General features: G+C 37.7%; 1 protein-coding gene across 10 annotated transcripts in view; it reads left to right on the top strand.

The window, feature by feature from the left end:
• The first annotated feature begins 551 nt into the window (after window positions 1–551).
• Window positions 552–12,261, top strand: part of CCDC138 (coiled-coil domain containing 138) — a 99,226-nt gene continuing 87,516 nt past the window's right edge. For 5 of the 10 annotated variants that reach the window (XM_017674390.3, XM_017674391.3, XM_017674393.3 and 2 more), the window contains exons 1-4: window positions 560–818; window positions 3,741–3,798; window positions 5,097–5,217; window positions 7,078–7,199. In XM_017674390.3, the coding sequence (XP_017529879.1) occupies window positions 726–818; window positions 3,741–3,798; window positions 5,097–5,217; window positions 7,078–7,199 (394 nt within the window). In that variant the 5' untranslated portion in view covers window positions 560–725. Of the gene's footprint in view, window positions 819–3,740; window positions 3,799–5,096; window positions 5,218–7,077; window positions 7,200–12,261 lie in introns of all 10 variants that reach the window. The other 5 variants (XM_037015573.2, XM_037015572.2, XM_037015576.2 and 2 more) reach the window with 4 other exon arrangements.

The raw sequence follows: 12,261 nt of genomic DNA, 5'->3' as shown, positions 1-12,261 counted from the left end.
TGAGGTAATCCTTTTTGAAATTTCAATGCCTGGCAGTATGATACATTCTTGTTTTTTTCTTCCATTTGTAAGTTAGCAAAGGGCACTCGAGTTTAAAAAAACGGGTGTATTTGGGCATGTGTAAGCACACACCAAGTATGAGCGTGTAGGCGGGGGCCCAATCGGTCTGGGATCCTGCTGGTGACCATCTCGTGGACAGTGGGTGAGCGCCACGTCTGTAAAGGTGCGACCTGGTGTCATAGTGCTTTGGGTGCTTTGGATACGACGGGGTAAAACAAGTAGAAAAAAATTTTTTTAGACACTATCAGTCCAAATAACACACTAGTAAAGGAATTAGTCGTTAAATCGGTAGGAAAAAAATCCGTGACTCGAGGACGGTTCTAATACACATAGAATGACCCGTGTTCCAAAGCCGACCGTCCCCCTTGCCACTTGAGGTGTCTCCTCCCCTCAGCAGGCGCGCACCCCGAACTGGAGCCAGACTCGGCCCCAGCCCTACCCCCGCCTTGGCCTCGCCCCGCCCTCAGGCACCGCCTCTGCCTCGCCCCCATGCTCCCGCCCCGCCCTCATCGTGGATTCGGCCTGGCGGCGCGTCCGCGAGCTACATCGTCGGCTGCGACCCCAGGGTCCTACGCGTCAGGCGCACTTCCGCTGCGCGTCCCGCCCTTGCGCCGGCCGCTGGTGTGAGTGCGGTTCCCGGGGAGACGACGGCGCCTAGGCCGGCCATGGAGCCGCGGGTGGTCAAGCCGCCCGGGCAGGATTTGGTGGTGGAGCGCCTCAAAAGCCGCTACGGACTAGGGGGTGGCCTCCGCGCTGAGGTGAGGCCTGCCGGCCGCCTGCCCGGACCGCGGGGCCTATGTCCCCGCGTCCCACGTGGGCGACCGGCGTTAGTACAGGGCGCCGGCGGGGGTGCACAGCAGTTAACTCCGTTGGAGCTTCTCGCCATGAAACAATTTCAGACTTTAAAAAGTTGCAAGAACAATGCAAAGAACTCTTTGTACCCCTCCTTGGAGCCACCAGCTGCCATTTTCCACTGTGGCTTTACCATTTTCCGGCCCTCTTTGACCTCCTTTCCTTACACATTTTTTCCTGAACCTTTTGAGAGTAATTTGCAGGCATCGGGACTCTACCCCCAAGTATAATTAATTAATTGTTTTTTCCTAGGCATAGGAACATACTCTTACCTAACCACAGTAATATAGGAAACCTAACATTGATACAGAAATATGCAATGTACAGTGCATTCTTAGATTTCATCAGTTTTCTCAGTAATGCCATGGGGCAGTGTAAGAAATTCTGGCCGAAATAAGCAGGCAAAGAGAGGCAACAAAGGGCCAGGTAATTTATTTAAATACCCCCAGGTGAGGTTCTGTGGCCTTCTTGTCACAGGCCAGAGAAGTCACACCTGGTTGGGGAGGTGGGGGGCCTATAAGGGATTAGGAGGGGGAGGAGTGGGCAAGCTATTTTAGGGGGTGTGGAGAGGTATGATTGGCTAAAGGTGATGTAATAGACAACTAGAAACTTTTTCTCCTTCCAAGAGGGAGGAGGCTGACATCTGGGTCTTAGTTGGCACATCAGGATGGAATTCAGGGAGAGCTGTCCCCTTTCCATATAGGCAGCACGGACTTTGGGGTCTGATCTATTCTCCCCCTATGGCATCTCTCTGTTCTGTTTGCATGTCCTTGTTTTTCCTTTCTCCAGCCTAACATTCCATCGTTTTGGTCATAATGGGCGACAACTCAATCTGGCTACTTCCTGCTGACAAGGGGCGTCATGGGGGTTTGAGGCTGGTATTAGGCTGAAGGAGGGGGTTCAGTGGAAAGAGGTGCATTAAGGGTGAAGTTAACATCTGATTGGTGGCGACTCGGGTCATCTGGGTTAGCTGCTGTTGGAGGAACTTGAGGACACAAGGGGCAACTAAGAGTAAACTACCAACTGTTATTAAGGGGCCCAGTAAGGGCATTAGCCAGGCTATTATGGGGGACTGGAATTCTGGATTGAGTTTACATCTCAATGACTAGTATTAGGATTTAGTATAGATAAGACTGCATTATTGAAACAGTATTTTTCTCTAAAATCACCCTTATTTTTATTAGAAGTAGCTAGATTAAGAAAATAATTAACAGTTGGCTTGATTATTTGCATAAGTGCAGTAAGAGCAATTAATTACATAGGATCTTTTAAATATGCTTTGCTGGAACTTTTTGTAAGGAATTTCAGATTGAACTTTTAAGGGCTTTTTGAGGCCAGAAAGCTAAGCCAGACTTGCCATCAGGTTGTGCCTGCAGTACCTGTACATTTGGGTGAATATTTCTCTTCTCTGAGGTTCCCAAAACATTCTTGAGGTTCTTGCATCTGCCAGGCAGTGACTTTTTTTACTCACTTGGTAAGGCTGCTGGGAACTTTGTAAGCAAGGTACCAGGCCAGTTCTTTTAAGGGGCTTTGTTGGCTTTATAAAGTCAATCTTAGTTCTTTAAAGCTGTCTGTTCATATCTGAGTTTACACACGTGTCTCTCAAGTATGACGTTCCAGTCAAAGCCTTGGTAATATAACCAGTGATTTTAATTGGTTCTCTTACAAGGAAAGCAGATTCTTATTGAACTTGTGCAAATAAATATACTGCCATGAAATATAAAAATAGTTACTGAGAGTTTTTAAATTCTGGAGAGATCACGTAGAGAGAGATAAAGTTTTAATTCTGCTTATAAAGGCAGTCATTTACTAAACTGTTGTCAGCTTAAGAGAAAAAGCTTAAAACACTTTATCAACAACATTTGAAACAAAAAGCCACAAAATCATCTTCTTTAGTTTACTTAATCCTATGTAACTAATATTTGTTCTGCTGTAATTTAGTTTTTTACTAGCTTAAGAGTAATAAAACAGTGACTATAAATAATAAAAGACTTACAAATGACAATGGTTAAAGATCTGATGAGAGCTTACTGTAAGACAGTTGACATAAGGAAATTCTGATATTTCTGTAACACAAAACATTCAGTAACAAAGTTCAGCATCATTCCTTTTGACAGTGCCCTCCAGGCAATTAAGCAGGTAATTATTTATCAGATAAATAAGCTAAATTATCTAAATACTTCCTCCAATGAGAAAAAGTTTTTCTGACATGTTCCAGGGGCCCTCTGGAAAATATCAGAGTTAACTAGAGGTAAAAGCACTTTTTTGAATTTGATTTTGGGAAGTTGTTAAAAGTTTTAAGGCACTTGCTTAAATAGGATTATAGGTTGCTATGAAGCAATACTTATCTAATTAACTACAATGACAACAAAGTACTTCAAAGGCAAAGAAGGTTACAGGCAGATCGCTTTAAAAATGAGCATTGCATTTGTTTATCTCTTCTGTTGCCTTTAATCTGGAACAAATTCTCAAGTCTTTTGTAATATTGATATTTTTGAAGAGTATAGGACAGTTATTTACTGGAATGCCCCCCCAGTTTGGGTTTTCTCTGACGGATACCTCAGGACCACAAGCTGGTTATGCATTTTTGACAGGAGCGCTGCCTGAGTGATGTGTGATTTGCGCTATTATTATCAGGAGACAAATAATGTTGCTTTGTAGCATTTTTGGTGATGTTCATTTTGATCACTTGGTTAAGGTGGTGTCTATCAGATTTCTCCACTCTAACCTTTGTAATATACCTTTTAATACCTAACATGGGGAACTATTTTGAGACTTCAAGTTGATTTTTAGAATACAAATTAAATATGCCTTTTTTTTTTTTTTAGTATGATTTTTCAAATTTTGATCAGGCTAAATGTAACAGAAGATCTCTTTCATCTCCAGGTAGGCCAATACCGTATTTTATGCATATGGGGGTCGTACCAAATTTAACTGGAGAGAAAAGGCTTTTTTTTAATGCTTGTTTAGACCTTCTATGACAGTTACCTTGTGATACTAACCTTTTTTCCTCTGGTAATGAACTAATAGTGATCAAGGTTTGGGGGATAAGTGTGTAAAATCTCTTTAAAATCAAATAGAACAAATTTTTTTGGTGTTTCAATTACAGTATTTCTTCCTGAAAAAATGCTCAAAATTAAACGGTATATTGATTGGGTAAAGCAACTAGTTGCTATTTTTTAACCATAAACTTTTCCAAGTTATTAGGATAATAATTTTTGCATTGGATGAATTTATCAAATAAATGTGCTAAAGATAATTACACTGTGGGGTTGCGTGGGTTGGAGCATCAATCTGTAACTGTTTGTTGGTACTTCGTAGGGAGTGCCTTTACTAGTAAGCATAATCACTGAACTCTTGAGATGATTCAACTGAAACAGCCGTTCAAATCTTTAAAAGCTTCATCAGATTGTAGATTAGGGAATTTCATTTTCTATCCAAGCTTAATTTTGAAATTGTGCAAACACTGTTCTGAAACATTCTTTCAATATGAAAAACAATTCCAGTTTTTTACTGAGTCTGGTAACTTAAAAAATCTTAAATTAAGATTGTATTTAAGGTTTGAAATTTGCCCTAAAACTTCCAACCTTCCAAAACATAACAAAAATAGAGCTCATCAAATTTTCTGACGGAGTAAAAATATGTGTTAGAGAAGAGTGCATACATTTAAAAGTTTTTCTAAATTTCTTATCAGAAGCAGCTCTTTTTCTTTTTAGTCACTGAATTTAGATATAGGCTGACAGTTTATTAAACAAATGTTTAATGATTAAAATACATAAAATTAAAGAATGTTTAATGGTTGATTGATGAGGTATCATAATTAGGCAGAAAGAAGGCTGGATTCTGAATTTTAGTCTTTCTACTTGCTGGTTTTGTTCCTTGGAAAAATTCCCATAACTTCTCTGGTCCCTAGGTTCCTAACCATTGGAATAGGGGTAAGGACTCCTGTTCTGCTTACTTCACAGGGTTGTTGCTAGAGTCAAATAAGATAATGAATGAAAAAGCATTTTGTGATCAGTAAAGTGCTGTATAAATATGCTTTGATGCCTCTTTTTGAATTGCACTAGGGAGACATACAGTTAAGAAATATTAAGTAGTTTTGTTGTCTTACCCTTAGGAACCTAGAATGAGATCATTAGCATCTGATTTTAGCAATCTCTGCTCTTTTTCTTTTTTGTTAACAGATGATTTGGATATCTACTTATCTGGAGATAAAGTTGGTTCATCATTAAGATGTTATTCTGAAGGAAGAAAGCATTGTACAATACCATTTTGTGGTTCATTCAAGCACTTAAATATGAATTGGTACAGTACTCTCAGTACTTACTCTCTCCCCTCAGTACCTCAGAGAACTAAGAAAGGGTAAAGGGTAGATTGTTTATGTGTTTGCTTTTCTCTGTGAGGAAGTATAAGCAGTCTGGAGCCTGCTGAAGAGTTGAAGAGACTCATTAATTTTTACTGAGAAGCTCTGTGATAAAAGCATAAATCTTGCATTATGTTTAGTGGCATAATGGAAAGGAAAGTTATTTACATGGTATGAAAGATGAAATATTTTTATGGTTAATCATCCAAAATGAAGACCCTGCACCCTCTCTTTTTCTTTTAAAAATTTTTTTATGAAAAGTAACTACTAGGATAAAAATGAATACAGGTTTGTTAAACAGCAATATTTAACTCAGTAAACAGCCTCATACTTTAGGTTGCTGAGAGAGAGATTGAAGAAGTCAGTCTGGGGGAATGGTAACTACAATATATGTATGATATAGTGCTGGGCTGTGTGTCGTTAGCAGTTCTGTGGAGATTTTCTCATGAGTAAAACCAGTATAAAAACAGTAGATGCTAAGATGAAATTAAGTTCTAAATTGAGTGTTGTTAAATGCCAAAAATACATGGCAGAAGAAAGTGCTATCAATGGGTATCAGTAAAGAGTAAACATTTTGGAATAATGTTAACCATAGAGATACATACATAAGCAAAATGAGATGTTGAGATAATTATGGAGAGGAAAAAAAAGATAGTTTTACCTCAGATATCTGTATTAATGTAACTGATATTTGGGACTTGAATTTTTTATGTAATTGCTTCATTCTTGACAAATGATTTAATCCATGTAAAAGCATTTAGTGCACAAATATGCCATCTGCATGGTTGTCGTCAGTACTGTTTGATCTGGCACTCCCAAAGTAGGATAGGATTTGAGGTTTGGACTGCGGCAGATTGAAGGCAGAGGAAGGAAAGGGAAAATCACTTAAGATAATTATGAATTTAAGGAAATTATTTTCTTATATTTAACTGATAGTTTTACTCTTTTATTTTTGTATGTGATCTGGGTATAATTTCAAATTATAATTTGGAACTTTTGATCTGTGAATATTTCATAACATTGGACAGTATTTTTGCAATCCCTAGTTATGATCTGGCTTAGAATTAGTGTCTGGCCACTCGTGGCTATTAAGCACTTGAAATGTGGCTGGTCTGAATTGAGATTTGTTAAGTGTAAAGCACATACTGGATTTCAAAGAGGGATAAAGGAATGTAAAATATCTTAATTTTTGTATTGATTATATGATAAAATGATAATGTTTTAGATATACTGAGTTAAATATAATGCATTGTTAAAATTTCATGTCTTCTTATGTTTTAACATGACTAGTCGAAGATTTAAATTACCTTATGTTACTTTGTATTGCTTTTGAATAGCACTGCCCTAGAAAAGTCACCTTTGAGGTCATCTTTTTGAAGAGAATACCTGCAAGTTTAGTTCTGCTCCACCTTTTACGAGTTATGTCACCTGTCACTTCTTTAAGTTCTTTAAGGTCCAGTTTCCTCATGTTAAACATTGATTCTTTTAACCAGAATTATAGATAACAATACCTGTTACATCTAACACACAGAAGTATTGGGAATCCAAAGAAAGAGTTTGACAGTTGTAGAGCATTCCACAGGTATATGCAGTTTTAAATTCAGCCATTTGAATAGGTGGAAAGATAATTGTAATGAGTTTCAGGATGAATGGCTGTTACCTTTATATTTTTACTTTTTGTATTTAGAAAATGTTTATGTGTTGCATTTTTCTCAGTTATGCTGTTTATTTGAAAAGCAGTTTTATCTTTTTTAAATGCTACAGAAAATTTTCAGAATGCTGTGATAGAATTTTTTTTAAAGCCTAGATGAACTGGATTCTTTTCGAGATTTGAAGCAACAGGAAACAGAAGAGTTAATTGAGAAGGATCATACAGTTAGTAGCTCCAAAGTAACCAAGCAGTCTTTTAAAGAAAAGGAAAAAGGTAAAAGAAATACTCCCTTTAGAACAATCATCTGAATGATAACTTTGTCAAGTAGAGCGTGTAAGACTTACCTCAGAGTGATAACACTGGTCCTCATGTGTCTGTGTGGTCTGTGTGGTCTGAGTTTTTGTTAAGTTACTATGAGATAGTTACTGTGCTTATTACAGACATACCTTGTTTTTTTATGCTTCGCTTTATTGTGCTTTGCAGATAACTGCATTTTTTTACAAATTGGAGGTTTGGGCAACCCTACATGGAGCAAGTCTTGTCAGGGCCATTTTTCCAACAAAATCTGTGCCTCTGATGTCTGTGTGTCACATTTTGGTAATTCATGTAATATTTTAATCTCTTTCATTATGATTTTATTTGTTATGGTGATCAGTGTTCAGTGATTAAGATTCGCTGAAAGCTCAGATGATGGTTAGCATTTCTTAGCAATAAAGTATATATATATATATATATATATATATATATATATATATACACACACATATATTTGCCTCACTTCTTCCATTGAGGATAATTATTTTGAGATTCATCCACATTGTTGCATGTATCAATAGACTGTTCCTTTTTATTGTTAAGATATATATTATAATTCATTTACCACATTACCCTCTTGATGGGCATTTTTTCCCCCAGATTTTTATTTTTTAATGAGAATTACAGTGTATTTTTTTTTTGGTATTATTAATCTACAATTACATGAGGAAGATTATGTTTACTAGACTTCCTCCTTCACCAAGTCCCCCTCACATACCGCATTAATCACTGTCCATCAGTGTAGTGAGATGCTGTAAAATCACTACTTGTCTTCTCTGGGTTGCACAGCCCTCCCCATGCCCTCCCCCCCACTATACACGCTAATCGTAAGGCCCCCTTTCTACTTCCCCCCCTTCACCCTCACTTCCCACCCACCCTCCTCAGTCCCTTTCCCTTTGGTAACTGTTAGTAATTTCTTGGGTTCTGTTGCTGTTTTGTTCCTTCAGTTTTTCCTTTGTTCTTATACTCCACAGATGAGTGAAATCATTTGGTACTTGTCTTTCTCCACCTGGCTTATTTCACTGAGCAAAATACCCAGTAGGTCCATCCATGTTGTTGCAAATGGTAGGATTTGTTTACTTCTTATAGCTGAATAATATTCCATTGTGTATATGTACCAGTTCTTCTTTTTCCATTCATCTACTGATGGACACTTAGGTTGCTTCCATTTCTTGGCTATTGTAAATAGTGCTGCGATAAACATAGGGGTGCATCTGTCTTTTCCAAATTAGGCTGCTGCATTCTTAGGGTAAATTCCTAGAAGTGGGATTTCTGGATCAGATGGTATTTCTATTTTGACCTTTTTGAGGAACCTCCATACTGCTTTCCACATGGTTGAACTAATTTACATTCCTACCAGCAGTGTAGGAGGGTTCCCCTTTCTCCACAACCTCACCAACATTTGCTGTTGTTTGTCTTTTGGATGGTGGCCATCCTTTCTGGTGTGAGGTGATATCTCATTGTGGTTTTAATTTGCATTTCTCTGATGATTAGCGATGCGGAGCATCTTTTCATGTGTCTGTTGGCCATCTGAATTTCTTCTTTGGAGAACTGTCTGTTCACCTCCTCTGCCCATTATTTAATTGGATTATTTGCTCTTTCTTTGTTGAGGTGCGTGAGCTCTTTATATATTTTGGATGTCAACCCTTTATTGGATCTGTCATTTATTAATATATTCTCGCATACTGTAGGATACCTTATTGTTCTACTGAGGGTGTCCTTTGCTGTACAGAAGCTTTTCAGCTTGATGTAGTCCCATTTGTTCATTTTTGCTTTTGTTTCCCTTGCCCGGAGAGATATGTTCATGAAGAAGTTGCTCATGTTTATGTCCAAGAGATTTTTGCCTATGTTTTTTTCTAAGAGTTTTATGGTTTCATGGCTTACATTCAGGTCTTTGATACATTTCGAATTTACTTTTGTGTATGGGGTTAGACAGTGATCCAGTTTCATTCTCTTACATGTAGCTGTCCAGTTTTGCCAACACCAGCTGTTGAAGAGGCTGTCATTTCCCCATTGTATGTCCATGGCTCCTTTATCATATATTAATTGACCATACATGTTTGGGTTAATATCTGGACTCTCTGGTCTGTTCTACTGGTCTGTGGGTCTGTTCTTGTGCCAGTACCAAATTGTCTTGATTACTGTGGCTTTGTAGTAGAGCTTGAAGTTGGGGTGCAAGATCCCTCCCACTTTATTCTTCCTTCTCAGGATTGCTTTGGCTATTCAGGGTGTTTGGTGATTCCATATGAATTTTAGAACTGTTTTTTCCAGTTCATTGAAGAATGCTGTTGGTAATTTGATAGGAATTGCATTAAATATGTAGATTACTTTGGGCAAGATGGCCATTTTGACATTATTCTTCCTAGCCAAGAGCATGGAATGAGTTTCCATTTGTTAGTGTCCTCTTTAATTTCTCTTAAGAATTTCTTGTAGTTTTCGGGGTATAGGTTTTTCACTACCTTGGTTAGGTTTATTCCTAGGTATTTTATTCTTTTTCATGCAATTGTGAATAGAATTATTTTCCTGGTTTCTCTTTATTAGTTCATTGTTAGTGTATAGGAAAGCCTCAGATTTCTGTGTATTAATTTTGTATCCTGCAACTTTGCTGAATTCAGATATTAGTTCTAGTAGTTTTGGGGTGGAATCTTTAGGGTTTTTTATGTACAATATCCTGTCATCTGCAAATAGTGACAGTTTGACTTCTTGTTTACCAATCTGTATGCCTTGTATTTCTTTGTTTTGTCTGACTGCCATGCCGAGGACCTCCATACTATGTTGAATAACAGTGGGGAGAGTGGGCATCCCTGTCTTGTTCCCAATCTTAGAGGAAATGCTTTCAGCTTCTCACTGTTCAGTATGATGTTGGCTGTGGGTTTATCATATATGGCCTTTATTATGTTGAGGTACTTGCCCTCTATACCCATTTTGCTGAGAGTTTTTATCATGAATGGATGTTGAATTTTGTCGAATGCTTTTTGAGCATCTATGGAGATCATCATGTGATTTTTGTCCTTCTTTTTATTTATGTGGTGGATGATGTTGATGGATTTTCTAATGTTGTACCATCCTTGCATCCCTGAGATCAATCCCACTTGATCATGGTGTACGATCCTCTTGATGTATTTTTTAATTCGGTTTGCTAATATTTTGTTGAGTATTTTTGCATCTATGTTCATCAGGGATATTGGTTTGTAATTTTCTTTTTTGGTGGGGTCTTTGCCAGGTTTTGTATTAAGGTGATGCTGGCTTTATAGAATGAGTTTGGAAGTATTCTCTCTTCTTCTATTTTTTGGAAAACTTTAAGGAGAATGGGTATTATGTCTTCTCTGTATGGCTGATAAAACTCTGCAGTAAATCCATCTGGCATGGGAGTTTTGCTCTTGTGAAGTTTTTTGATTACCGCTTCAATTTCTTTGCTGGTAATTGGTTTGTTTAGATTTTCTGTTTCTTTCTGTGTCAGTCTTGGAAGGTTGTATTTTTCTAGGAAGTTGTCCATTTCTTGTAGGCTTTCCAGCTTGTTAGCATACAGATTCTCATAGTATTCTCTAATAATTCTTTGTATTTCTGTGGGATCCGTCATGATTTTTCCTTTCTCATTTCTGATTCTTTTGATGTGTGTAGATTCTCTTTTTCTTTTTATAAGTCTGGGTAGGGGCTTATCTATTTTGTTTATTTTCTCAAAGAACCAGCTCTTGTTTTCACTGATTTTTTCTATTGTTTTATTCTTCTCAATTTTCTTTATTTCTTCTCTGATCTTTATTATGTCCCTCCTTCTGCTGACTTTGGGCCTCATTTGTTCTTCTTTTTCCAATTTCGATAATTGTGTGTTAAGAGTATGGGGTTGTTCTTCCTTCTTTAAATATGCCTGGATTTGGGATTGTTCTTCCTTCTTTAAATATGCCTGTATTGCTATATACTTTCCTCTTAAGACTGCTTTTGCTGCATCCCACAGAAGTTGGGGCTTTGTGTTGTTGTCATTTGTTTCCATATATTTCTTGATCTCTATTTTGATTTGGTCTTTGATCCATTGATTATTTAGGAGCATGTTGTTAAGCCTCCATGTGTTTGTGAGCCTTTTTGCTTTCTTTGTACAATTTATTTCTAGTTTTGTATCTTTGTGGTCTGAGAAGTTGGTTGGTAGCATTTCAGTCTTTTTGAATTTACTGAGGCTCTTTTTGTGGCCTAGTATGTGGTCTGTTCTGGAGAGTGTTCCATGTGCACTTGAGAAGAATGTGTATCTTGTTGCTTTTGGGTGTAGAGTTCTATAGATGTCTATTAGGTCCATCTGTTCTAGTGTGTTGTTCAGTGCCTCTGTGTCCTTACTTATTTTCTATCTGGTGGATCTCTCCTTTGGAGTGAGTGGTGTGTTGAAGTCTCCTAAAATGAATGCATTGCATTCTATTTCCTCCTTTAATTCTGTTAGTATTTGTTTCACATATATTGGTGCTCCTGTATTGGGTGCATATACATTTATAATGGTTATATCCTCTTGTTGGATTGAGTCCTTTATCATTATATTAAGTCCTTCTTTATCTCTTGTTACTTTCTTTGTTTTGAAGTCTATTTAGTCTGATACTAGTACTGCAACACCTGCTTTTTTCTCCTTGTTGTTTGCGTGAAATATCTTTTTCCATCCCTTGACTTTTAGTCTGTGCATGTCTTTGGGTTTGAGTTGAGTCTCTTGTAAGCAGCATATAGACGGGTCTTGCTTTTTTATCCATTCTGTTACTCTGTGTCTTTTGATTGGTACATTCAGTCCATTTACATTTAGGGTGATTATCGATAGATATGTACTTATTGCCATTGCAGGCTTTAGGTTCGTGGTTACCAAAGGTTCAAGGTCAGCTTCTTTACTCTCTTACTGTCTGACTTAACTCACTTATTGAGCTATTATAAACACAGTTTGATGATTCTTTGTTTCTCTCCCTTCTCATTCCTCCTCCTCCATTCTTTTTAGTTAGGTGTTTTTTGTGTGTGTGTGTGTATGCTCTTTTGTGTTTCCTTTGACTGTTTTTGTGGG

This window comes from Manis javanica, chromosome 1, assembly GCF_040802235.1.
Source record: "Manis javanica isolate MJ-LG chromosome 1, MJ_LKY, whole genome shotgun sequence".
In the NCBI taxonomy this organism is placed as follows: domain Eukaryota; kingdom Metazoa; phylum Chordata; class Mammalia; order Pholidota; family Manidae; genus Manis; species Manis javanica.
Note: the sequence above shows the minus strand (reverse complement) of the source record. Positions and strands in the feature narration are given on the sequence as shown.